The sequence below is a fragment of the Camelina sativa genome, chromosome 10 (assembly GCF_000633955.1).
Source record: "Camelina sativa cultivar DH55 chromosome 10, Cs, whole genome shotgun sequence".
In the NCBI taxonomy this organism is placed as follows: domain Eukaryota; kingdom Viridiplantae; phylum Streptophyta; class Magnoliopsida; order Brassicales; family Brassicaceae; genus Camelina; species Camelina sativa.
This window is the reverse complement of record NC_025694.1, coordinates 7,178,134-7,203,428: the sequence shown is the minus strand read 5'-3', so window position 1 is coordinate 7,203,428 and position 25,295 is coordinate 7,178,134. Positions and strand designations below refer to the sequence as shown.

Below are 25,295 nucleotides of genomic sequence, written 5' to 3'. Positions count from 1 at the left end.
TTATAATTCTGATTTATGTTCTTACACGCAACGCAACTAGGGCGTCCGTTAACTTCCGCGAGATCTCGCGAAGAAGCGGCCATATTGTGAACGTAAGCGTATATAGTGCAAATATTAATCTACGTGAAGAAGAAAAGTCCATAAACATCAATCTAGGTGTATATGTATGTCAATTGGACTTATCAGATACAGATAAGAAGCACTTGTCTTGATGAATATTTGCTGGTTATAATAAGGAAAAGATTTTGTACTTCCAAAAAAAATTTGCGAGTCATGTTTCATATAAGGTTTTAGTTGAGCAATTTAAACAATGTAGAGACGATAGATATACAATGGTTTCTAAGCCATACACACCACTGACACAAGCTATTGCTTTTCTTACACCAAGGCTAATTATTATTATTGGATTAATTTCTGTTAAAATAAATATTTCATTAAAATCAAAATCTGCATATATGATTGATTTATCAACATAGACCGTCTTCAGATGATCATGACAGAGGGACAAAACAAAAATTGGGATTTAAGACTTGTTTTTTTTTTTTATAGTCAAGAACTCGACCCGGAACCTAAGCTCTTTTTGTAAGACTTGATTCTCCGACTAATCTCTTTATCTAACTCTTCATTTCCTCCGACTTCTTCCAGTTCCTGAATCACCAACACAAAATCGAATTATTAAAAAAAGAACCAAGAACAATATCAAGAAAATTAAGAAGAATAAAGGCAAATGGAGAAACTTGCCATGGGTCCAAGAAACAGTCCATATGGTACACCATTGAATTTATCCGTGTGATGTAGCTGCAACGTAACCATACACGAGACCATTAATAATTACCACCAATCTAGTACTAGTAGTTATGAGCTAACACATTAATAGTGAAATAAAATATGAAAATAAAAGAATACTATTTTGGGAAAGGATTGGATTACGTTACCTGATGAGCGGCGGCGACTTTTCGTAAGTAAGGGACGTCGGCTATTGGACCTACAGGGAAGCGCTTGTGCACCAGACCATCGTGGACAAACATGTATGCGATTCCAAACACCGTTATTCCTAACCCCTGTTTTGCGGACGAGACAAGAACAACAAGAACAACCACAACTTGTAAGAGCTAAATTAAGCCTAACAGGTCATTTAGCGTTAATGCAGCCAAAATAGTCAATTGTCATCACATGTAGTATCCACTTAAATTATATATAAAAAAATACAAATAACGAGAGAGCGACACAAAATCCTGATACATAGATACGTTTAACTTAAATTCGTTTTTAACGTATGATCTCTCTCAGTCCACCAATCGACAGAATAATTAAAAAAAAAAAAAAATCCCCCACTTTTATGGTATGGTCTTTAACTATCAATAAAAAGCTTGATAAAATACTAGTCTGTTTAAATTAATACTAATACAGTAAAACCTCTATAAATTAATAATGTTGGGACTAAGACATTTTATTAATTTATAGTGATATTAATTTACATAATTATTAATTTATGATATTATTGGGACCATATTTTATAAGGAGATTTCGAAAAAATTATTATCTTATTATCTTATCGAATATTGTTAATTTTTACACTGACCCGACTTGGAACTAGCAAAATTTATTAATTTATAGTGTTTATTAATTTATAGAGTATTAATTTATAGAAGTTTTACTGTATTAAAGTAGTATAAACATACAAAAACTGGGATTAACTAACCAATATAGAGTCAAAGATTCAAGACCAATGAGAGAGTGGACTTACGGCGCCAAAGAGACCAGGAACGAGTCCTTTATTGAAGAATCCATAAGAGAGCAGACCAATCGCTGGAACTGCGTTTACTATAGCGAACACATCGTTTAACTCAAATGGTCCTTCTCTTGGTTTGTGATGCGACTACAGAACAACAATAAAAAAAAAAAATCAAATATAGTTCGGTTTGAGAAAAACTCCAGAATAAATATAGAGAAATAGAGCAAACACCTCATGCATGTTCCATAGAGAAGCATGCCATAAAGCTCTATGAGCCCATCTTGCCCAAAACTCCATACCAACCTGAATCCAATTCAAATAAAAAAAATCTCAGCCAAAACTTGTTTATGTATGAATCAGGGGATGGATGAGAGATATTGATACACACTTACAGCAGCACCAACAGAGAGAGCAAATGTACCAAACATCTCCAACATTGAGATCTCACCTCCCTAAATTTCGCAAACCAAACCATTGTGAGTTTTTTTTTTTCTGAAATCGAATCAAAATAGCTAAGAAACGAGAATTTTGGTTTGTTATACCTCCATTTGCCAAGAGAATCTGTAGTAAACAGCCATAACAGCCATGGAAGTGATACCGAAGCTAGACAACACAGCAGCGATTAGATAAGTGAACCTCTCCGACTTCTTCCTCTCCAATTTCTCCGCCAAACGCAACGCCAGGTACTCGGCGTCTATGGCGGTTGTCGAGCTCGTGCTCTCCTCTGGCCGCTCGTCGTTCTCAATCTTAGAGCTCTGTCTCCGTTCCTCGACGACGTAACAGACCGAGAAGCCTTTGAATCGGAGAGACGGAAGATGAGGGGATGATAATAAGGAAGCGGATTTCGGGTGGCGGAGACGGAAGTCGGAGGAGGAGAAAGAGCGGAGGAGTGGTTTGAATGTAACGGCGGTTGAGAGTCCTGCCGCCATGGAAGTTGAGAGAGGAGAGGAAGGGACCTTTGTGTTTGTGCTTCGGTGGTGATGCGATAGAGAGAGAAAGAGATGTGGTGGTGCGGTGTTAAATGCAAGTGAGGCCACAAATCTCTTTTGGAATTGGGCAAAATTGCTCTCTCGCTCTCTTTTTATGCTTTTTTCGAAAATTAATTATTTTGTTGAGTCCTCTCTCTCTTTTTTATTAAAATAAAGTAAATTACAAGTGAAGGACGATTTAGTTTCGTGTGACTTAAATTGCCCTCTAGTTTTTTTCTTCCATCGACTAATCCTACCCTACCCAGCCCAACCCTTTTCAGCACATTTACATTATTGCCCTTACTCAAAACGATTTGTTCAGTTACTTTTTTATTATTTGTTTATTCGATTAGTTTTTTTCTCACTCCTTCTATTTCAAAATACGTGTATAATATGTTTTAACTAAAACAGTTAGATTAAGACTTTTAACAAGTTCAACCAATCAGAAACAATATTGTATAATATAAAATATTAAACTAATCTAAAAATTGCATAAAAACTTGAAAGCATCATATAATATTATGAAATAAAAAAACTTCTTTAAAACATCTTATATTTTAAAACGGAGGAAGTATATTGTAATTTAAATTTCTTTCGATTTTTATTTCAGTTTTCACCTAAAGACAATTTTGTTATCTTTATTAATTTCCAGATTTTAGTTCAAATATGTTAAAAGACTTAACCATGCTTAGTATTTTTTAGTATGAATCACATACATTTGATTTTATATATGATTATTTAATTTTTTTTTTGTCGTCTGATATAAATCAAAATATAGTTTAAACATGGAATTAAAGAAAGTGAAAAAAAGATAAAAGAAAACAACTAAACTGTCTCAGCCCTCACTTAATAAGGCCCTCCAAATGAGAAATAAGACTTAAGATAGTAAAAAGATAGCGTGAACGTATGTCTAAAACTAGTAGAATTAATGTCAATTGTTTGGTTAAGTGTTTTCTACACTAGTTTGGGGTTTCGTTTTTCCAAGAATGTAGAAATTTTTTTATTTTGTGGCGTGTGGATATGTTTCGGACGCTACATCACTACATATGGAGACTTGTGCCATGGTTGTCATAGTTCCGTGTATTCCATGTGACATTGTTTATACTTCAATAACGTCATTTTGTATAGTTTTCGATAGATCATGATGTAATTCTTAAGATATTTGGACTGGTCCTTATAAATGTGGGTCGAAATGGCATAAACGTAAAATCACAGAAACCACGATAGTGAAATATGAGAATTCGAAGACAAGGAAACAAAAAGTTAGGCCTTCTAAACAATAAGGGAACGCAACAAGTTTCTTTACAAGTTACATCCATTTCTGAGGCTGATGCCATATGGGCTTTTTCTACGTGTCATCTTACTATTCGCTAGTACAAATCCTCGTAGTATCTTTGTTTTCTTGGTTTTTCTTCTTCTTAAAATTTTTAATTCTTTTTATTTCTCTTTTTTTTGGGACCCCAAAAATGATACTCCCTCTATTCCATCAATAGGTAATCATTGAAAATATTTAAAAATTTAAATTGTTATTAATTTTAAATTAAATAATATCTCTTTAATCAAAAGAAAAAATATATTTAAGCTAAGTAATAATTGTTTTCTTAAAATGTGTAAAAGCTTGTAAATATGAATCTTTATGAGAGTATATAGAAAGATACAAATCTCGACGAGACGACACTGCAACTTGGGTCATGGACCTTATGTTACTACACTCTTCTGCTTAATGCTAATGTTATGAATACATGGTACTGGTACATTAGCCTTTTAACCTTTCGCTACAACAGTATACATTCTAATACCACATGTTTTTTTTTTTTTTTGTGGTCATACCAAGCATTGGCGCTCGAGATATTTCCCGCTCTTTGCTGATGCTGGTTTTAGCTTGATTTGGTACAGCTTTGGCCATAGTTTCCCCGTTACTGCATAACACAATGATACCGACTCAAAATCTATAACTAGGAGGTGAGGTCGAGTGATCAAGCTCAAGGGACTGAAAACAAGATTTATTACCAAAGAGGCGTTGCTTCTCGCTGTCCCATGCTATGCCGTTCAAGACATCAATACCCTACATTGCAGACAAGATTAAGGTAAGGGAAAAAGACTTCTGGAGATGACTTATCAAGAAGAGAGACAACATTTGTGAACTTTCAGATTTCAACTCACCCCATGTCCAGATCTCAGCAATCCTTGTCTGCAGAAGGATGATCAATGGTGCGAGAAGAAGATGATCAACGGTATTATAGCAGTGTTTTATCGTAAATATAAACATGTTAGGAGAAACAACAACCTTAATTTTGGAAGCAGTATCCATCCAAGCAGTGATCCGTCCTTGGGTGATATTCTAGCAATACAATCAGACTGCAATAAAAAAATACACATCATCAGCCTAAATGATAAATCCAACTAGTCTTTGTCATTACGACACCAGTTTGGTTTCACACGTATTGAAAATTTACTGGCCTCGTATCACAATTTTGTAGTAAAAGTAGAATTTGCAGTATATATATGTTCTATAAGTTTGGGTAGCAATAATTTATTTCAGATGTCATGCCACGATGAAAAGATCAAAACATCAGAAACAGTTGGAATACCTGCCACACGTTTGCCCAAACTTCTTTGTTTATGTACTCCAGTTCGTTAAGGTAACGTACCTCACGGCCATTATATCTGACCGTAAATTTCTCAGAAACTGCAGAGAAGAGACAGCATCAAATGCTAAAAATCTACTCTCGATAAAATTAGGAAGTGGCTCCAAGGGAACAAAAAATTAATCAGTATAAGTGAGACACCTTTCATTGTTTGAGGGTCCATCCGGTATAGTGTAGAAGTGCCATCACTTCCAAACAACACTTCTCCATCTGTAGCCAGTCCCCAACCATCTTTCATATGATGTCTAAAAGGTTTTACCTAAAGTGAGATCACATGCTTAACATTACATAGTATGGCGATACCAGTCCATCATGAAGTGGTAATGCAGTGGACACAGGGTAACTTAACTACAACACCACAACGAAAAAACTATACAAATAGAAACTCAGTCACTAGACATGAATCCTCATCTCCAGCCTATGACAGAGATCTTTCATCTGATCTCAAGAAACAAAAACAAGCTAAAAAATTCTACTAAATTATAGCAAAGCAGGCTGACTTAAACGTCTTGCTTGACCGTGATGATTAATTAATAGCTGGAAAACCAAACTAAGCAAATAAAAAGAGTAAGAGAAGGATAAGACCAGTACAAACTTTTCTTAAGTTGCCAAGGTCATATGTGAAACCAGTGTTGGTCAACCATGCGACTTGAAAGAGCCTACAACAGATAATGGATCAGTGAATCAGAACACTCTCTTAACCCTTAAACGATTGTCACAGTTGGGAAATGTATCCATGTAAGAAAACAAGATCCTAAAAAACAGAACAACAACCAACAAGCAGCAGAAAACTCTTGTTCAGAATTACAAAACAAGTTTCATGAAAAATAAGTCCCACCTTTCACCAAGGAGTGTTAAACCCTCTCCAAAGTATGAATCTTTCATCTTCTCAAGAACTTCAACCTACACAATAGAGGAAACAAAACTATAATTTTCAATTAAAAAAAAAATCAAAAATCCAACGCTTCAAAAAATTGCATTCTCAATTGCAATTTGATAACACGGAAACCTCTTTGTTTCATCAAAACACAAGATTGAAACCATACCTTTCCTGTTCGTAGAGACACTTTCCTCAAAGACGACTGTAAAAAAAAAAAAAAAACAGAATGGATCAAGAACTGGAGCATCCCATTGTTTAGCAAAAATAGAGAAATGAGTTAAGACAATGCAAAGGCGAATCAATCACCTTCCCGTATAAACCAGTCGATTCGAAGAGTGTATCGTTTCCCGCATAGAGAAGACCCTGCGGGGGGAGCCACGACAAGAATTTGCAAACATTTATTTTAGTCACACTCAAGCTGGAAACCGAAACCGAGATGATATGACAACTCAATCCAAGAGAGAACATAGACAAAAAAAACCTGAGTAAACGCGTCAGGGTCATGAGGAAACTCAGCAACCACTTCAATTTCATGGATCCTATGGGAAAGATCCAGCGAGGCAGATGGTTGTTGACCCCAACTGTTGAATGGCATAAAGAATAAGAAAACGAGTCCGGAGAAGAGAGCGAGAGGAACCATCATCACCGCGACCCTCTTCCGGGAAATGAATCGGTGAGAAGCAGGAAGAGACTGAATCATCATCGATCGCTTCGTTTGTCTCTTATGAAGCGATCTAGTTGTCGCCATTAAACTTCATTCGCAGTCGTCCTTGAAACGTCTGTCAGATTTGTTAAGTTTGATTTGTCCCTCTGACCATTTATTTTTGGCAACGTAATTGTTTTTTATGTCATTGACTAATTTGTGTTATTAAATTACTTTTTGTGAAAATCCCAAACTATAATTTACTTCTTCCACGTATCAAAAAGCAAGATTTGGAAGAATAAAAGGGTTTGATGCAAGGGTTTATGGCAATTTTAAAGGGTTTGATGCAAGGGTTTATGGCAATTTTAAAGGGTTTGGAATAAGATAGATAGATCCACTTAGTTTTTTAACTTAGGACACGATAAACATAAATTATGATTAAAGAACAAAAAATCCAGATGTCAAGAATTGCCAAAAACTTAATTAAAATACGGAACAAAACTTCACCGTTTTCGCTCAAAGGCATTAACCGGGTTTCTTCCCACGTGGTTTACCAGCCGGCCTTTTTCCTTTACCAGTGCCCTTCTGCCCATTCCTACCGGGTTTGCCTCCACCACGCTTCCTAGCATCACTCTTCATCCTCCTATCCACTCTCTTCTGTCCCTTCCCAACCTTAACCCCTACTCCTTTCTTTGACACAACCAGTTCTTTCCTAGGCTTCCTTGGCTCTGCTGCTTTCTTGTACAGCTTGTCTATCATCTTGTCCTTTGACCGGTCTGATATATCCGACGTGTCTGAAATCGTGTTTGCCTTCTTCCTCACTTTCTCCAATCTTTTCTGAGCAGCTCGCTTCTTTCTTGCCTTGGCCTCCACCACCTTCTTGGCTGGACGAGCGTTAATCTCTTTGAACTGAGCTTTCATTGCATTTACTTCTTCTTTCGTAACGGGTTTCATCGGTTGTCTGTGCTGCTTCTCGTCGTCCAAAAACCATTTGGGTAAGCCTTCATCTTCAAACATGTATTTGTTATACCCATCATCAAGCATCTGTTCTCTCTGCTTCTTCCTTAGCATTTTCTTGGCACAAGCCAGTATCTCGGCCTTTGTATGAATATCATCATCAGAGGATGAATCTGAGTCTGAATCTGTGGCTGGTGTAGGGACTACCTCAAAGCCGTTTTCCTTCTTACTGGGCAAGCTTTGATCAGACGACACGCTTTCTTTTGACGCCTTCTTCTTTGGCTTGTCGGCTTTAGGCAGATCTTTGCTCTTTTTCTCAATTCGTGTTTCGTCTTCACCATCATCTTTCCCCAAGTCTCCTTCTTCCACGGCTTCTGCAAATATATCCTGACTGAACCACTGGTTGGATATTTCCTCCTTTGTTTGGGTCTCTCCATCATCAAGTGGTACCACAAGAGGGTTTGCCTCATCCTTTTCTTCATTCAGATCTGAATCGTAATCGATCTTCATTTCTTCATCTCCATCACCGTCCTGCAAAGCCAAAACGAAAAAATTTCTAGTTCCAAAACTCTGTTCCATCCAACAAATTTGGGGTAAGAATTGATAATACCTCCAGCTTTTCAGCATGAGCCTGCCTAGCTCGCTTCCTTTGCTTTGCGCTTCCTTCTTTCTTCACAATATACCGCTCATATGCCTCATCAAAAATCTCTTCCATTTGTTCAGAATATCTGTAATGTTAAAAAGACTATAAGATAAAAGTAACTGCACAAACTTGAGCAATGTATGAAGTTCTCGAAACAGCACTAGCTATATAATCTACAGAAAGTGGCCTTACTTTTGACGTTCTTCATCAGAATCTAGGTCACAGTCTTTGGAGTCATCTGAAGCTCCCTCACCACCGTCTTCGTTCTCACTGTCATCGGCATTGCCATTATCATCTTCGTCATTGTCAACTGCCATTAGATCTTTCTTTCCCTGGAAAGAAAATAAATGAAAATCTTTATCTCTTAACAATCTGTATGTCTTTTACAATCTCATTCAGAATGGAAACAGCATATGTTCAAACAATTGAATGATAAGATGGGGTGAAAGGAGTATGCTCTTCAACCTGTCAAACAGGAATAAATGCTTCCTTCGAATGCCGTCATAACAAACAAAATTCGTTGCAAAGATCGGATACAAAAATGAAGTACCTTGATAGCAGAAAGAGAGAACAAGTCATGGTCGACATAACAATCTTCAAGTACATCCATCTGCGGATTAGTCGCCTTCCGCGTCTTATCCTGGCAAAATCATATTGAATTTAGTATAAGGTCTAAGAGATCCCTCACAAAGGCCACTGACTAAGACATAAAGACTCGACACTTTACTATCAAAAGGTTAAAATAACCTTAGCCCTTCGTTTTGCAAGAATCTTCTTTGCTTGTTTCTTCTTGCGGTCAACTGTGTTTGTCAGCTCTTCCAATTCATTGAGTAGTTTATCATCATCATTTTCCTCATCTTCCTTTCCCACATCAGGCTCCGTTTTAGCAACTTCCTTTTTTTCAGGAGTCAGAGCTTTCCTGATTTGCATACGCCATCTACAAGACCAAGGGAGTAATGTCCATTTAGCAAATAATATTATTTCTCTCACACCAACCCTAACATCCATTTCACACAATCCTATATCTGGTGGAGCACGCAAGATTTTTCTCAGAACAGCATAGGTAAAAACTTAAAGTGCTAGGGAAACTGTTCTTCACTCAACCCTTATAGAGCTAAGTGATTCTACAGTAGATAAATTCATTTTAAGGACAGCTGTATCATGTTCCTCGAAAGGCTTAAAAATAAACAAGTGAGACTTCATAGATTAAAAAGGTCCATGATGACGCAGTTCTTACTTTAAGAGATACTTGAAGTCATTCTTCCCCAAAACAGGAAGATCGTCACAGAGAATTTTAACCTGGAAAAAGGAAAAGTAGAATTTTAATCTGGAAAAAGGAAAAGATAGCAGCGTGTGAACTCGACTAGTAAAATAGTAGAGATGGTACCTCCTCTGTAGTCAAATCATGTTCCTTTAAAGGTAGAGAGGCTTGATCATCAAAGGATATACAAGTAACCGTGCCAAGAACCTCAAGAGGACTTTCGGACCAAATGAAATCAGCAGCAGATGCAACTTTTCTCAAAATGGACTCTCCATCCTCATACCTGTATACAATTTCCAGTTAATAAAAGTTCATATATAACAACGAATAATAGATAAAGATAGTGGATGTTGCCTACCCATGACGGTGTCTCTTCTGTTTTGATCCTCCAAGCACATCCACCACCTACATATACAACACACAGGTTTAGGGAAATTGGGAGAGTTTCAGAAACAGCTCCAAAGACCATATAAGACGTAATAATGATAACCTTTCTCGTGGGTTCTGCTGTCTCCTTAAAGAGATGTCTATAGTCAAGAAGACGGGGATCAATATTGCCAGGGGCTAGGTATTTCAAACCCACAATGTATGTTTCTGCAGATGCTGAACGACTAGCTGGCGGCTTAAACACTTCAACCTTTTCAAATAGCTGCAACCAAAAAAAATACCAATAAGAGAAAAACCGAAAACACTCATCCATATGAAAATTCAGAGTAACAACAAAACATTACCTGATTCAGACAGAAGATCACAGAGTTGTAATCTCGAGACCTGAAAACCTAAGAACAGAAGACAACACAGAAGAGCAAATAAATTGATAAACTTTTATGTCAACACACATAACTTAAGTGATTAAATTTCAAAAGCATACCTTAGTGATTAAATTCCCTTTAGGAGCTAAGAACTCAGTGGCTAATTTAACAGAATCAATAACCAAAGCATTCTGACTCATAGCCTCTTGAGCCCAGGCACCACCAACATTTGGAGACCCATCGTGAAGAACAAGATCAAAAGCCCTAACACCATGCTGTTCCATCACTTGCTTAATCTTCGATCTACACTCAGTGCGTGTGATATCCTGCTGGATAGCAATACATCCACGCACGGGGATAATCGGAACAAGATCGATTCCGAGGACAAGGCTGCCGACGGGAACTTTCTCGATGGCGACTTGCATCCAACCACCAGGGGCGGCGCAGAGATCGAGAACACCCCTGGAAGAGTGGAGAAATGAGTACTTTGCATCGAGCTGGAGAAGCTTGTAAGAAGCTCGAGAACGGAATCCACGCTCCTTGGCGAGACGATAGTACTTGTCCAAACGATGCTTTCCTTTGACCTTACCCATGGTGAGATTTGCTACGGCTTCGTTCTAGTTCGCTAACACAGAGAGAGAAGGAGAGAGATAAAGCAATAGAGGAGGAGAAGCTAGGGTTTAGGGTTTACTCCGCCGACCGTCGTTTAAGTGTCAAAGCCTTTTGGCTCACATAGACGCTTTTAATTTCTATCGGATAGGCCCATTAACCTATTTCTTCTTATGGGCCTGTTAACCTGTTTGAAAAGAAGCTCAGATTTTTTTAGTCAGCCAATCTTTTAAAAAAACAAAAAATTGAAAGCCAACACAAGACACACAAAATCAAGTGCGATTGGTTTTTGCATTATTAGACAAGACAATAAGATGGTGGTAGTAGATGTTAGTTGTTGAATAAAAGAGTACTTAACTGGATTTTAAAAAGAATTAGTTTGTTCTGTGACTGATCAATTTTGTAGAATCTGAGACAGGTTTGTTCAAAGATATAGAGACAATACTGAATTTGGATAAGTAATTCCAATTTAACATTGAACCGATTTTAAACAAATTAAGACGACAAAAGTGCAGATTGTCTATAGAAGACAGATTTGGTCGCACTTTACTTCTTGATCTTAATGAGCCAAGCTGTTTACTACTCATTGGACAAGACACCATTTACAATGGCAGATAAGAGTAAGAACTAAGAAACGGGCATTTTGACACTAATCCTGAAACTAGAGGATTTGTTCGTTTAAATCAAAGTGAGACTGAGAGTAATTGATAGATTATAAATTCCGGATTTGCATTACACAAACAAAACTAGAACAAAAAAAGCAAAACTGTCCTTCCAACGTCGTATGATGACAACAATTTTTTTAAGGTAACCCTGAACCAGATGGTGCTGCTGCACTGTGACCGCCGCCTGCACCACGGCCGAAACCAGGCCTACCACCACCTCCCTGCCAACACAAGCAATTCACAACCGACAGTTAGACAAATATCTTCATCAAACAGGCTCAGTAAACTAGGTCTAAGAGTGATGGTAAAGTGGAAAATTTACTTGGAAACTCGGCTGGAAACCAGCTGGTGCTCCAGCCTTTTCACCACCAAAGTCACCACCTCGTGGGCCTCCACGGTATCCCTCACGGTCACCATATTTGGGACGGTCTCCATCACGAGGAGGTCCTCTGAAACAAATACCCAAGCCCATATCAGAATCAGACAACTCCTCAGACCGGACAGGTCAATGGATTAAAGATGAAACTAACGAGTAAACTAAACTTACCTTGGGCGATCACCAGGTGGGCCACCAAAGGGACGGCCAAGGGGCTTAGCAGACTTCTTTAAAGTAGCAGGAACAACATCAGAAGGAAGGTTAAGATAAGTTCTCAAGAACTCAATCCCTTCATTGGTCAGAAACCAATAATAATGCATCCAGGCAAATGTCTCCCTAACGTACTCCTTGGATTTGAAACTCTGCATGAGCTTGATCACTTGCAAGTTGGGTACATCAATCAACGGATGCTTTGGGAGGTTGAAATCCTTCTTCGCAAAGCATACTCCTTCTGCAAATCCCAACAAGATATAATCACTCACTAGTTATATAAATCACTCAACAGTTTTATAATAATCTTCAAGTTTCAAACTTTTGAACAAACCTTGCATTAGACCCAGCATTTCAATTACTATGAACCTTAAGAAAGAACTAGTTTTCAAATCGTACGGCCTAAAGGAGCTGAGAGCAAGCATAAAACCCTATTCAATCTAACTGAATCACACTACAAGCTGCGGTTCGCTAAAACCCTACGAAAAATGTGACTACCTCAAGTAAAAAAAAGCTGAGAAGGAAATGAAAAAAAATGCATTTGCTCACAAACCTTTGAAAAGGTACTTGCAGATCTCTCTGCGGTTGTTCTCTGAGATAATCTGTTAACAGGACGAACAAGATCACAATATCAATTTACTAGGATTAACTCCTTCCATTACGTTAGGTGAGAATGTGAAAAGATAAAGAGAAGCAGAGAGAGTCTATACCATATCGTCTTGTTTGGTTGAGCTAGCTTTCGACTGCAAAGAGGCACTGTGAGAGCTCGAGCAAAGACGGAGAAATTAGGGTTTTGTGTGGATAAAAAGGCTATTAATATTATATATAACGGATTTGGGCTTTTATTGGGCCGATAGTTGTAAAAAACTGTTTGCTGCAAGGCTGGCCTTTTAAATGGTCCGGTTTTATGGATGGATAACCGGTTGCAAATTACGACCTGTTATTGTACTGTATATATCCTATTCTTGATTTGAATCTCAAACTCCAAGATTGAAACATGATATACATATGAGTTTTTTTTTTTTTTTTTTTTTTTTTTTTTTTTTTTTTTTTTTTTTTTTTNCTTTAAAGTTGGTGAATCAAAAAGTAAAGAATTCGAGTTGTGAACTTGTGACTGAGTCAGGAAGACAGCTTGGTCGGGACAAAAATTTGTTAAACAAAAATGTTTACGGGCGACCAATGAGGTTGCATGTCCGTGAACACATGAAGATACAAACGAGAAGTAGCATTTTTGTATATCAACTTGACCACAATTCTACTTTAATTTTTGTCGACATCATGAATCCCTACTTGTTAACCAAAACATTTTAAACTTTTAACAGTGTGATTGACCAAATAAAAGGTATAGCTCATCAGTGAACTTTTTTTGGATTCGCAACCAGACGCATGAATTGATGGTCCCAAAGTAAAGTCTAGGATCTACAACAGTAATAGATGAAATCATCTAACATCGCTTAAAGACACTGCTACTAAAATAGAAAAATGGCACTAGACTACAAAATAGCTAATTGGTGCTCAAGATCTTGAATCCAAATAACAACTGAAATTTTACAATAAACATTTTTGTTTAATTTTGTACATACTGTACTTTTAGAACAAAAGAGATATAAACTAACGTGGTTTCTCAGAGTAAATGTGGTTTCCCGTGATATATCTCCTCTTTTTTTGTCCAACCTACAAATCACACGAACATGGCTCCTCCTGTCGCTTATTCCAATTGATTCTCTATATTACGTTAACCGTAACCCTTCTCTCTGTCTCTGATCGGGAGTCATTATTTAATCGATTCAGTTAATCATTCTAGGCTAGATGGTTACATCAAATAGATATACAGTATTGGTTTTCTAGTGACATTATGTGAAACTCATTGGATATCGAGTAAAACAGTATTCATAATAGCACTTATGGGGTACAATCTAATCAACTTATCCTTCAATGAATTGCTTTATGTAATATATACCGTGAAATCTGACGGAACATGAAAAGCTCTTATACAAATTTAAGCAAAAATAAATTAAAAATTTACCTCTTGGAACCAGAAACCCTTTTGAGTAAAGCAAGAAAACACATAACACGATAAAGTACGAAGAACCCTAACAACACATAAACATTAAACCATTTTTGTCTCTCATGAAGCCCTTTCTTGTCTAACACGTCACCGCCAGTAACTATGCAGCTTTTCACAGGAGCTTCCTCAAACCAGACCAGGCACTTGTTGACCAGACACGAGTATTCATTTATCAGAAGTGCGTCCAGTGCATACTTATACATCGAGAAGAAATACATGAAGAGCCAATACTTAGGAAGACTCTCTTTAGATATGAAGTAACCAGAGAACAAGAAGAATGCCGCCAGAAGAATGGTCATTAGAGATGTTCCAGCAATGTAGTTAAGCGCAAGAGAGCTCAAGAAAAGCACAAAAGAGTTTGCCATTAGGACAATGATCCAGATCACGAGCACAAAGTAGGCAAAAGCTTGCCATGAAGGGCAGAGACCTACAAGAAAATAGAGTGAGACAGAGTAGATGACTGCGATGAGGAGTAAGTAAGGCATGAAAACCACGGTGGTTGCAAGTATGTGAGAGGAGAGTCTGTAGAGTCCGCTCGAGGTTTCTCGGAGAAGAATTGGTCGCTCATCAATGAATATTGGAAGGGTTTGGGTAGTCGAAGAGAGGAGGAACATGAGGGTGAATGCGAAAAGGCCGAATCGCTTTTCGATTCCTTCTTTGCCGGTTCCAATATTAAGGTAGATAGTGCCTAATTCAAGACCGACTACAAGAGCTTCTAAGATGTTTGTTAGAAGCAACTGCCTTGTACGGTATATGATCTTCCAAAACCTTCTAGAAAGAAGGCTTATTTCGGTAATTCTTGAGCTTTTATATCGAACGATGCTCTGTTTTTTGCTCTGAGGGCAGTGGTCTGGCAAAGTAATGCTGGCGTTTCGTAGGGATCTTGGAGGCTCTGAAGTATCTCCATAGCGTACTCAAGAGAATTCAGCTGAGGAGGAACCGTGAATCCCTTGGAGAACAAGAAAGCTTCCAGTGAGTCAAGCCCTCCATAGTATACAACGGTTCCATTGGAAAGAAGTAATACGCGATCGATGAGAGACAGGATCTTGAAACTAGGTTGGTGTATGGACAAAATCACGATCCGTTGTCTAGACGTAGCAATAGACTTGAGAATTTGAACGACATCGGAAGCAGATTTACTATCTAAACCCGAGGTGGGTTCGTCGAGGAGTAAAAATTCTGGATCGTGAAGAAGACTTAGACTAATTGAAACCCTCCTGCGTTCACCACCGGGCAAGCCTTGATCAAGTCTTGTATGTGAAAGATGTGTTAGGTTTAGTTCTCTGAGGAGAGAAGCAACGACATTGGAGACTTTTGATGGGTCTTTTGGTAGCAAGAGGGAGGCCGAGAAAGTGAAGGTTTCGGAGACGGTGAGAAGAGGGAAGAAGGCGTCGTGTTGAGGAACGTAGGAAGAGATTTTTCGGTAAGAAGAAGGGTTTATAGGGACGGAGTTGAGGAGGATTGAGCCTGAGGTTGGGGAGGTTCTTGCGGCCAGGATGTCGAGAAGAGTTGATTTTCCGGCGCCGCTAGGGCCAACAATGGCGAGTATTTGAGAAGGATGAGAAGTGAGACTGATGTTTCGGAGGATGTAGGAAGGTTGCTCCATCGTGAAGAAGTAGGGTGAAAGGGGTTTGGCGTAGGAAATGGAAGAGGTGGTTAAAGTATATGACTCCATCTTGGAAAGAGAGGTTTAAAGGTTGGATGGAGAATGGAAGTGAGTGTTGTAAAGGGAATTTATGGATGCTTGAGTTTCGAATGTTTTGTATTTTTCCATGGAAACTGACATTTTTTTAGTCTTTTTTTTTTTGACCTTTTGGTGCGTTATTTTGTCTTTTCTATCATTTTGGTTTTACCGTTACATAGAACTTATCGACTATATGTGTAATCGGTGATATAACAGCGATGAGATGGTGATGATTAGGAATATAGAAATCTTGGGAACTCTCTGCGCCAAATCTAGTGAAGTCTTGCCTCAAGTCTGGTAAAATGGTGGTTAAATCTTTCCTTAACTAGTTATATCTTGTGAAATTTTGCGCCAAATCTGGTGAAGTCTTGTCTGAATTCTGGCAAAGTCTTTCTTTAAGTCTAGTAAAATCTGTTGAAGTCTTGTTTCAAGTGTCTTAGCCTCAAGTCTAGTGATGTCTAACCTTAAGTCTAGTGAACTTTTGCGTAAAATCTGGGGAAGTCTTGCCTCAAGTCTGGTAAAATCGGGTAGTTAAGTCTTTCCTTAAGTCTTGTGAACTCTTGCGCCAAATTTGGTGACGTCTTTGCCTCAAGTCTGGTAAAGTCTTTCCTTAAGTCTGGTAAAATCTGCTGAAGTCTTGCCAAGTGTCTTCCCTTGTCTGGTTAAATCTTTCCTTAAGTCTTGTGAACTTGTGAATATAGTCATTGTGCTTTGAAAATTGCATCATTTAGATTTGAGACACATCATGAGACCAATAACTCTTTTTATCAGGTTACAACAGCTCAAGGCTTGGTAGTTGTTATTTTCCTTTGAGTTTTTTTTTTTTTTTTTTTTCTGCTTTGCACAGCAAGGATGGTAAACTGGAAGGTGGATCTCTTTTGTTCAATATCCGCTTTAAAAGAAAAACAAAACTTTCAGGTTCAGCTTTAACAAATAGGCCACAGAAATAAATTGTCGTCCCTTATAATTAAATCAATCTGAGTTAGTAGTTGTGAGCAGGAGGAGAAACAAATAGTTAACTCTTGTTCATACCAATCCTCTTCTCTTTACGAAACATGAAGTGATAACGAACAAATTAGAGCAAGGTAAATAACAAATCGAAATCTAAGCCAATAATACTTGTACTAAAGTAGCATAGAATAAAACAACATACAAGAGGAGTACACCATACAAAAGTATGACACGGTACTTCAAGCATTCTGATAAGTACACTACACAAAAGTAAAGTATGACACGGTTCAAGCATTCTGATGAGTACACCATACAAAAGTAAAGTATGGCACGGTTCAAACATTCTGAAACACATTCATCCGAGACGGTTCAAGCATTCTGAAACACATTCATCAGAGAGTAGCAGAGAGAGCCTTGTTGATAGACACTAACGTAGGGACCTCAACCATAGGATCATACCACTCAACTTTCCCCCAAATTTCACAAGTATTGCGCCTTTCAAGCGCCATCTCCGCACACCAAAGAATACCCGTATTGACGTGAGGACGGTTCCACAAAACAACTAGCTTTCCACCATAATTAGCCATTTTAACAAAAGGTTCATTCGGAGGTAACTTGGGTAGTCCTACCAAACCCATCACATTGCTCCACGTTCTTACCTCAGGGTCATACCATCTCAGAACTCGGTCAGAAGCAAGCGAGTACAAAACATCATCTATCTCGCAAAAACAATCTGAAAGCAAATAATCACTCATGGTGTCTCCAACGTCCTCCCAGCTACCTTCTACTGGATTGTAACCAACCATGATTCCCCAAGTCCCCAGGTAGACTTTTCCGCCAATACATGGGCTTAGGAAGATAAGTCTGCATTGTGCCAAGCTGCAATGGATAGGCACCAGATCACACGCTTATTGTGTTTTTGTTGTGTCTAAAACCGTGAAGGAGTTCTTTATGGAATCCACCGAGACACCATCTTCGTTGTACCATCCTGCTACAGTGCTACGTATATCTTTTGATCAAGGACGGTAGCAGTAACTGTATGTAGCTCCACCGGCAAGCTCGGAGCCTCGCGCCACGTGTGAGACGTACAATCCAGTATCCAGACACTAGAGGAGCCCAATTTACTGGGGGATAGGGTTCCAAGGTTATAGATATCAGAACCAACCGCCACGAGGTTTCTATTCGTGGCCAGAGGAGAATGGGGAAATGGGACTCTAGCCAAAGCATAACCACTTGACTTCATAGCCAAAGCATAACCACTTTACTTCATCTCCTCCTCCTTATCACTAAGGGTTCGATCAGGTTTCTGGTAGAGGGTGAACCAGGCAAGGCCCTTTCCGAGAGGAAATATATCCATGCACACATAGAGATGACTCTCCATGCGTCCCAAGAGTGACCGTATCTTGTAAAGGCTCGGTGAAGACAGGAGAGATCGAAAGCTCTTGGAGACGAGTGAGAGAATCAGATAGTATAATATTGGGACGCGTGCGATGATTAACAATATCAAATCATCGGGAAGTGACGGATTTGGGGTCGAAGTCGAAGTCGAAGTCGTTGGCTTCCTCTTCTTCTTGTTCGACGACGTTGTAGTCGTTGGCTTCCTCTCCATATATTTTTACTTGCTTGTTAGGGATCGGTCGACGTCGTCCTAGTCGTTTCTTACTTGTTCTTTAGGGTTCCTCGATCTTTTTAGGAAGATGAAAACTATGTTGGGCTTTAGGGCATGATTAGTGGGAGTTACCAGGGTGATACTTTTATTAAACAAATAATAAAAAGAGGAGAGAGAAGCTAAAACCAAAAGAAACGTTACTTGCTGGAGAACTTTAAGAATCGTTACTTGCTTGAAACTAGACACATGTCTTTCATTTATTGGTGTACATATTAAAAATAAATAAAAAAGAAAAATGTATAGTAAATCTTTTTTTTTTTTTTTTCTGAGAAACAATTGATCGGTTCTCCACTAAAGATGGTCTTATGGGCCGTTGCGTAGACTTTGATAATTTTAAACAAAATGTTTTTGCCGAATCAATATAATAAAACTAAAATGTTTCTCACGAGAACAATACACATCAGCTTTTGTACTGAAGCAGATGTTGACACTTGAATAAAAATCTCAACCCTATCAAATTATAATATTAATACAGCTCATCTCATTTTATTTCTACATGGACTAAATAGAAGAGAACCGAAAAAGAGAGTGTTTTATCTTCTCCTGGATTTCTTCTTTCTCCATCGCCGTTTTGGTTATTTCTTCTTCAACATGGTGTTTTGTTTTTCAATCAAAATTCGACAACCCAAAACATACAAGATAAAAGATCCCAAAACTAAGAAATTGGATTCCGAGAAACCAATTACAGAAGAAGGAAAAAAAGGATTCAAAGGCACATAATTCAATTGCGAAATCAAACACAGAGAAACAAAAGATAGCAGAGAGAGGGATTTACGTGGGTACGAATTCGGATGAACAGAGATGACTTTCCCGCTTGTAACAAATGAACGAAGAAGTGTGCCGACCAAATTGAAGAAGAAACGATTGGAGAGTTATCTTTTATTTAATTATCATGTGAATTACGAATGATTCATCTTAAGAAAATGAGTAACATGCTACAAAATCTTTGCTTTTATTTAAACTTTTTCATATTAATCTCTTTGTTATCGAAGATTTTATGAGAATGAGTTTGAATTTCGAAGTCTTTGTCCAAAAAAAAATAAAATAAAATAAAAAAGAGTTTGAATTTCACAGTTAGTGTTTGCTTTCTCTGTTCATAGATGTAGCTTTGATTTGGCTTATATTTGGATAATCGGATGGGGAAACTGGAGTCAGATCTAGAAATTCAGATTGCTTTAAAAATTATTTGTATCTTTCAATCTGAATTTGAAGCGGTGAGGCCCAGCACATTGAATGGAGCAACATCCAGACACCTACTGATGAGATTGTTGTTCCTTATGATAAAATGGCTAATATGTCTGAAGGTATTTGTTCTACTGAAGTTTGCTTTTATTAATACCCAAGGTTCTCGATTTGTCTACCGAAATGTAACCCAAACAGAGTAAAAAGATCATTTTAAGTACAATGCTAAGATGTATGGTTAACTTAAAAAAACTCCCAAAAGAGCATTGCCAGTATCAATCGACAATCATATAGCCAAAACTTTACGCAAGATCAAACGTAAATTCCCAAAACCTGTATTTATGATAAAAGTATCAATTTCCAAAACCTTAACAGCAGTTCTAAGTTTATTAGTTCACGAAATAAAGAACCAATAACTTGCCAAAACCTTTGCTGATGGAGGAATTCAGAAAATTGGAGCTGATCATATACTGTTGCAAGGATATACTAACCTGGTGATGTCATAAACCAGTAAAGCATTAAAAAAAAAACATAAAACAAGTCCAGCCCATACATCATCCAACGGAAAAGATTAACAAGTCATACAGCTGAGTGAAAAAAACGAATCAAAGACTATTGACGAGAAACAAGGAGACATGTGAACTCAGCTTCTATTTCAATAAGAAGCCTATGATGAAACTTAATCAAGAAACCCAACTTTGAGTCTCTGGCAACGATTTTAAAATAGAATAGTTACTTGTTAGCAATTATAGTAAGGCATTGTTTCTATAAAGAATGAGAAAATTTGTTACTGATCATGAAAATTAATCTTCATAATAATCAAAATCTAGCTTAGGTCAAAAAGGCTAAAAAAACACTCATAATCGATAAAAACGTGATTAAGTTCTTAAGTGGACCTAATTAGACGAAGAAAGGATAAAGGAAGAGAGAGAGAAAGAGAGAGCATAAGCGTACGGTGTCCCAGATTTGAGTTTGATGGGGCGTCCATCGACGGTGACCATGCGAGCACCGAACATGATAACGACGGATTTGATGCACCGATGCTGCCGGTGAAGTACGATTTGATCATCCGAAGATTTCGAGTACACTCTTCGCCAAATAGAGAGAGACAAGAATGAAAGTCGGGAAAATAGAAGGAGAGTGTAAAAAAAAGAATTATTTTACCCTCACCCAATTAGAAAGTGACACGTACAGGGTCTTAAACAGTTTGTAAACATCGACCATTAACAATTTAAACTCACATTTGCATATAATTATTTCTTTTTATTGTTATGCAACTTTTTTTTTTTTTCCAACTATTGTTATGCAACTTTGCAATCTCCATGTATACCAATGGAGATGGTCTAAATGCGTACTCTTTACTCATGGATCAAAAAAACAGTAGATGCATTAACAAATATTAATTATTTGCAAGACTGCTTATAAAGTATTTGAGGTACATTGGTATTATATATATCGTTTTGTAAATTTATGTTTGTTGTTGCTGTTTGGTAATGTTTTACATCAATATTTATATTATGGAATTGGACTTTGAATAGGCAGTGAATACACCTGAGAAGATTATATAAAATTCCAAATAATAGTAAATTCTAATTTCAAATAATTTATATTAAATTTTGATTTAAAAAAATACAACACAAAAATAATATCTAAAAACAACCCGCCGCTGTAGCGCGGATACTAACATAGTATTATTATAATAACACATTATTTTGGTCCAGAGTGAATAAACTGTACTACACACATTAATTGAAAACATCTATAGAGAGAGGTATCATATCAACTATTGTGTTCAGAATAGTACATTGTTGAAATTTTGAGAAGCAAATTGCAGGTAAGTAAAAGTCACGGGGATGCTTGACTAATCACTCTCTCATGCCTTTGTATTATTGATACACAAACAATTGCATATCACCTATTAGTATATTTCCCAATTTCTGAACCTTCCTTTGTTTGGCACACACATTGCAAAAACATTGTTCCAAACTTCCAATTATAAACATTAAACCACCTCTGATCAAAAGATATACGTAGATAACACCAATATCTAGTTTTGAAACCATTAGATATTGCAACGTTCAGAGAATAATGCTTTCACCTAGTTTTTAAATTGTGTTTATTTCTTCATCTAATTACTTTTCAAGTGGCTCAATTACTCAGAGCTTACCTTTCTACATTCTAAAACGTATTTTTTTTGTTATAAAAGATAGATTTGTTCGTTGACTACTTAAATTAAAATGGGTAGAGTATGTACAATCCCTATTCATTAATATCCAGACTCATAGCCATACTTGTATGTATAACTCTGATTTAATAAACTTAACAAAATTAGGAACTAGTATATTAAATTAATTGTTAACAATATAAACAACAGAGCATTTGAACGTCAATATTAAGAGTTAAAAAATGTATCTATTATTTAACATAGATTATAAGTTTATAACCATGAAATCCCTGAGCAGAAATACATCCTACCATGTATTTTAGGCAACTTTTCTGGATTTTGCAAAATAAATTAAAGTAAAGAGGACAAGTATTCTGATTGTTTACCAAGCACAAACATGAAGAACCCATCCATCTTACCGATAAAACTGGTTCTAACTGGTCTAAGCCACTTTCGTAGAATAATTACCGGAAAAAGAAGAAGAATAGAACTCCAAAATTTAATCATCGTACTTAAATTTGTTTGTTCGAGAAACTAATGGGTTCCTAGGTATGTATTAATTTTATACATTATCTTCACATGTAACGTTGCCTATTTAACAAGAATATGATTCCCTATGATTCATGTACAAACACAAATCAAATCTGATAATTTAAGTCGGATCAGGGAATACATTATACGGACCACACACTTGTTAATTTAAATAGTGCACTTCCAGTCAGTAAAGAAAACTAGTCAATAAAATACTTTTAGGCTTTGGTTATAAAAAAAGTATATATAAATTAGTAACTTCTGTTATTACAAATAGTATCATTCGAGTTATGTATTCCGTCTCCACCACACATGTTATAGATGACAGTATGAATACATATACACAATGAGGGAAATGATTCAAATGAATTAACCTATACACTTTAGAGTATATGTCGTAGATTAATGTAAGAAGGGGATTGTGTTGGATGGAATATTAACCGCACAACAATATGTTGGCTTAGATGCTTTAGAAAAGTTTTGCCTTAGAAATTCCTTTTAGTCATCTAAATGAAATATTAGTTGTTTAACACAATACTTAGTGGACACATTAAAGAATGATATAAAAATATAAAATGAACGAATTAAAGAAAACAAGACGAAAAGTGAAAGAATGTGGAAATGGGGAACGTAAGTGAAAGTGATTGGAAACTAATGGAATATCCGTTTTTTCTCCTTATACATGGTGGAAGCTGACGCTGATTACTCATCTCATTCTATCATTTCATTTTACTGTATAATCCAGATGTCCCAACAAATCCAAGTAAAGTCATCCAAAGAAAGGTTAATGGAATTGAAATTGGTTTGAGTTGGTACGTTATTCCATATTTTTCAAAACTTTTACATTTTTTTTTGTGTGGTAATCACAAACTTTCTACTTTCAAAATACATATTTTTGGTTTGTCAAAAAAAAAATACATATTTTTGTTTTGAATCAGGGATTAGAACATGTATACTGTGCAATAGCTCCAGATTTAAACTTGGAATCTGGTCTTATCTAGCTCTTTCAAAGAAAAATTCATTCAATCAGTCGAACTACTCCAATAATTCAATTTTTGGTTTCTCGTACATATGCATTAGAACAATACTTCCGTTCACCTCTAGGGGTGAACCTCTCCATTCACCTCTTTGTAAAATAAGAAAATAAAATATGTATATACTATTATAAATTAAAAATTTAAACCATTTTTTTATAAACCCAAACCGACATATAATTTCATTCTAATTGTAAAATCTAAACCCTAACTACCTCATTTGTAAACCCAAACCGACATATAATTTCGTTCTAATTGTAAAATCTAAACCCTAACTACCTCATTTGTAAACCCAAACCGACATATAATTTCGTTCTAATTGTAAAATCTAAACCCTAACTACCTCATTTGTAAACCCAAACCGACATATAATTTCGTTCTAATTGTAAAATCTAAACCCTAACTACCTCATTTGTAAACCCAAACCGACATATAATTTCGTTCTAATTGTAAAATCTAAACCCTAACTACCTCATTTGTAAACCCAAACCGACATATAATTTCGTTCTAATTGTAAAATCTAAACCCTAACTACCTCATTTGTAAACCCAAACCGACATATAATTTCGTTCTAATTGTAAAATCTAAACCCTAACTACCTCATTTGTAAACCCAAACCGACATATAATTTCGTTCTAATTGTAAAATCTAAACCCTAACTACCTCATTTGTAAACCCAAACCGACATATAATTTCGTTCTAATTGTAAAATCTAAACCCTAACTACCTCATTTGTAAACCCAAACCGACATATAATTTCGTTCTAATTGTAAAATCTAAACCCTAACTACCTCATTTGTAAACCCAAACCGACATATAATTTCGTTTTAATTATAAAATCTACCCTAAAAAAATTATTTGTAAACCCAAACAGATATATAATTTCGTTTTAATTGTAAAATCTAAATTCTAAACAATTTATTTGTAAACCCAAATCGATACATAATTTTGTTCAAATTGTAAAATCTAAACCAAACCAATATTTAACTTTTCTTGATTAAAAGTACACATAATTTGTTTCCTCAATTGGTTTTGCTTTTTAATTTAATTTTCGTTTATTTTTAAAATAAGATAATGTTTAGAAGATTTTGATTTGTTAAAAAAGAGGAGGTGAAACAAATAGGTTAATGTGTAAATTGCCGTAACAAGATTATAAAACAATTATTCTTCACTTTCCCCCCCCCCCCCCCCCNCCTCACTTTAACCTCGATCCATTATTGCATTTAAAGAGTATTAAAATCCGCCAATAAGATTTGAACTTTATTAAAGTAATAAAGAGAAGAGTGATATAAAAAGCCTAGGACAACATATAAAACTAATACATCGTCTTTAAATGTTAATAAAAAATAAATGTAAGTATTTAAAATTTCATCGTTATACCAAGGCCAATGAATTATTCACTCCATTATAGAAGATGATTCGCTAGAAAAAAATGATTTAGTTAATATACTCGCTCTAGTACACTCTCTACAAAGTACAAATCACGAATATTAAATTGGCAAGAGTCACATTAATCATTGATTCTCGTAATACAATACTGAACCATGCACAAAGCACAATCCAATGCATTAAGAATAATCCACTCTTCTATCTTCTATAAATGCCCCTTACAACATAATCTCTTCTCCCACCAATCTAAAAAAAAAAAAAAAAAAAAAAAAAAAA

At 36.4% G+C, this 25,295-nt stretch overlaps 4 protein-coding genes, 1 long non-coding RNA gene and 2 pseudogenes across 5 annotated transcripts; all 7 read right to left on the bottom strand.

Moving 5' to 3' along the window:
- LOC104717685 (beta-carotene 3-hydroxylase 1, chloroplastic) lies at positions 370-2,837 on the bottom strand. Its single transcript, XM_010435295.2, has 7 exons — positions 2,278-2,837; positions 2,128-2,187; positions 1,967-2,038; positions 1,748-1,879; positions 936-1,061; positions 742-798; positions 370-648 (listed from the first exon to the last, which is right to left on the bottom strand). Exons 1-7 carry the CDS (start codon positions 2,662-2,664, stop codon positions 550-552), a joined length of 933 nt encoding a protein of 310 aa, XP_010433597.1. The 5' UTR covers positions 2,665-2,837; the 3' UTR covers positions 370-549.
- LOC104717684 (glutaminyl-peptide cyclotransferase-like) lies at positions 4,319-7,056 on the bottom strand. Its single transcript, XM_010435294.2, has 11 exons — positions 6,713-7,056; positions 6,538-6,594; positions 6,398-6,433; positions 6,190-6,254; positions 5,947-6,010; positions 5,493-5,610; positions 5,295-5,392; positions 4,991-5,061; positions 4,867-4,894; positions 4,714-4,768; positions 4,319-4,622 (listed from the first exon to the last, which is right to left on the bottom strand). Exons 1-11 carry the CDS (start codon positions 6,977-6,979, stop codon positions 4,528-4,530), a joined length of 954 nt encoding a protein of 317 aa, XP_010433596.1. The 5' UTR covers positions 6,980-7,056; the 3' UTR covers positions 4,319-4,527.
- On the bottom strand, positions 7,262-11,179 carry LOC104717683 (putative rRNA methyltransferase). Its single transcript, XM_010435293.2, has 11 exons — positions 10,607-11,179; positions 10,467-10,514; positions 10,226-10,384; positions 10,094-10,140; positions 9,862-10,018; positions 9,712-9,773; positions 9,222-9,411; positions 9,025-9,114; positions 8,667-8,806; positions 8,442-8,559; positions 7,262-8,362 (listed from the first exon to the last, which is right to left on the bottom strand). Exons 1-11 carry the CDS (start codon positions 11,078-11,080, stop codon positions 7,400-7,402), a joined length of 2,448 nt encoding a protein of 815 aa, XP_010433595.1. The 5' UTR covers positions 11,081-11,179; the 3' UTR covers positions 7,262-7,399.
- Positions 11,725-13,145, bottom strand: LOC104717682 (40S ribosomal protein S10-1). Its single transcript, XM_010435292.2, has 5 exons — positions 13,058-13,145; positions 12,901-12,949; positions 12,309-12,588; positions 12,084-12,210; positions 11,725-11,982 (listed from the first exon to the last, which is right to left on the bottom strand). Exons 1-5 carry the CDS (start codon positions 13,058-13,060, stop codon positions 11,899-11,901), a joined length of 543 nt encoding a protein of 180 aa, XP_010433594.1. The 5' UTR covers positions 13,061-13,145; the 3' UTR covers positions 11,725-11,898.
- On the bottom strand, positions 14,370-16,130 carry LOC104720119 (annotated as a pseudogene).
- LOC109126812 lies at positions 17,424-18,659 on the bottom strand (annotated as a pseudogene).
- LOC104717681 lies at positions 20,217-20,990 on the bottom strand. The gene is made up of 3 exons (XR_756285.2): positions 20,856-20,990; positions 20,329-20,392; positions 20,217-20,234 (listed from the first exon to the last, which is right to left on the bottom strand). It is a non-coding gene; the product is annotated as an uncharacterized LOC104717681 (long non-coding RNA).

What these genes read in the sequence shown, in the direction of transcription:
- LOC104717684 (XM_010435294.2), bottom strand. Translation starts at nt 6,979, where the DNA reads ATGGCGACAACTAGATCGCTTCATAAGAGACAAACGAAGCGATCGATG. An exon ending in TTAACACTCCTTGGTGAAAG is followed by an intron (nt 6,011 to 6,189) that starts GTGGGACTTATT and finishes TATCTGTTGTAG; the next exon opens with GCTCTTTCAAGTCGCATGGT. An exon ending in GGACCCTCAAACAATGAAAG is followed by an intron (nt 5,393 to 5,492) that starts GTGTCTCACTTA and finishes TCTTCTCTGCAG; the next exon opens with TTTCTGAGAAATTTACGGTC.
- LOC104717685 (XM_010435295.2), bottom strand. Translation starts at nt 2,664, where the DNA reads ATGGCGGCAGGACTCTCAACCGCCGTTACATTCAAACCACTCCTCCGC. An exon ending in AAGTCGCCGCCGCTCATCAG is followed by an intron (nt 799 to 935) that starts GTAACGTAATCC and finishes GTTACGTTGCAG; the next exon opens with CTACATCACACGGATAAATT. An exon ending in GACTGTTTCTTGGACCCATG is followed by an intron (nt 649 to 741) that starts GCAAGTTTCTCC and finishes TTGGTGATTCAG; the next exon opens with GAACTGGAAGAAGTCGGAGG.
- LOC104717683 (XM_010435293.2), bottom strand. Translation starts at nt 11,080, where the DNA reads ATGGGTAAGGTCAAAGGAAAGCATCGTTTGGACAAGTACTATCGTCTC. An exon ending in TGATCTTCTGTCTGAATCAG is followed by an intron (nt 10,385 to 10,466) that starts GTAATGTTTTGT and finishes TTTTGGTTGCAG; the next exon opens with CTATTTGAAAAGGTTGAAGT. An exon ending in CAGCAGAACCCACGAGAAAG is followed by an intron (nt 10,141 to 10,225) that starts GTTATCATTATT and finishes TTGTATATGTAG; the next exon opens with GTGGTGGATGTGCTTGGAGG.
- LOC104717682 (XM_010435292.2), bottom strand. An exon ending in CTGCAAGTACCTTTTCAAAG is followed by an intron (nt 12,589 to 12,900) that starts GTTTGTGAGCAA and finishes TGGGATTTGCAG; the next exon opens with AAGGAGTATGCTTTGCGAAG. An exon ending in GTTTCCAGCCGAGTTTCCAA is followed by an intron (nt 11,983 to 12,083) that starts GTAAATTTTCCA and finishes TTGTGTTGGCAG; the next exon opens with GGAGGTGGTGGTAGGCCTGG.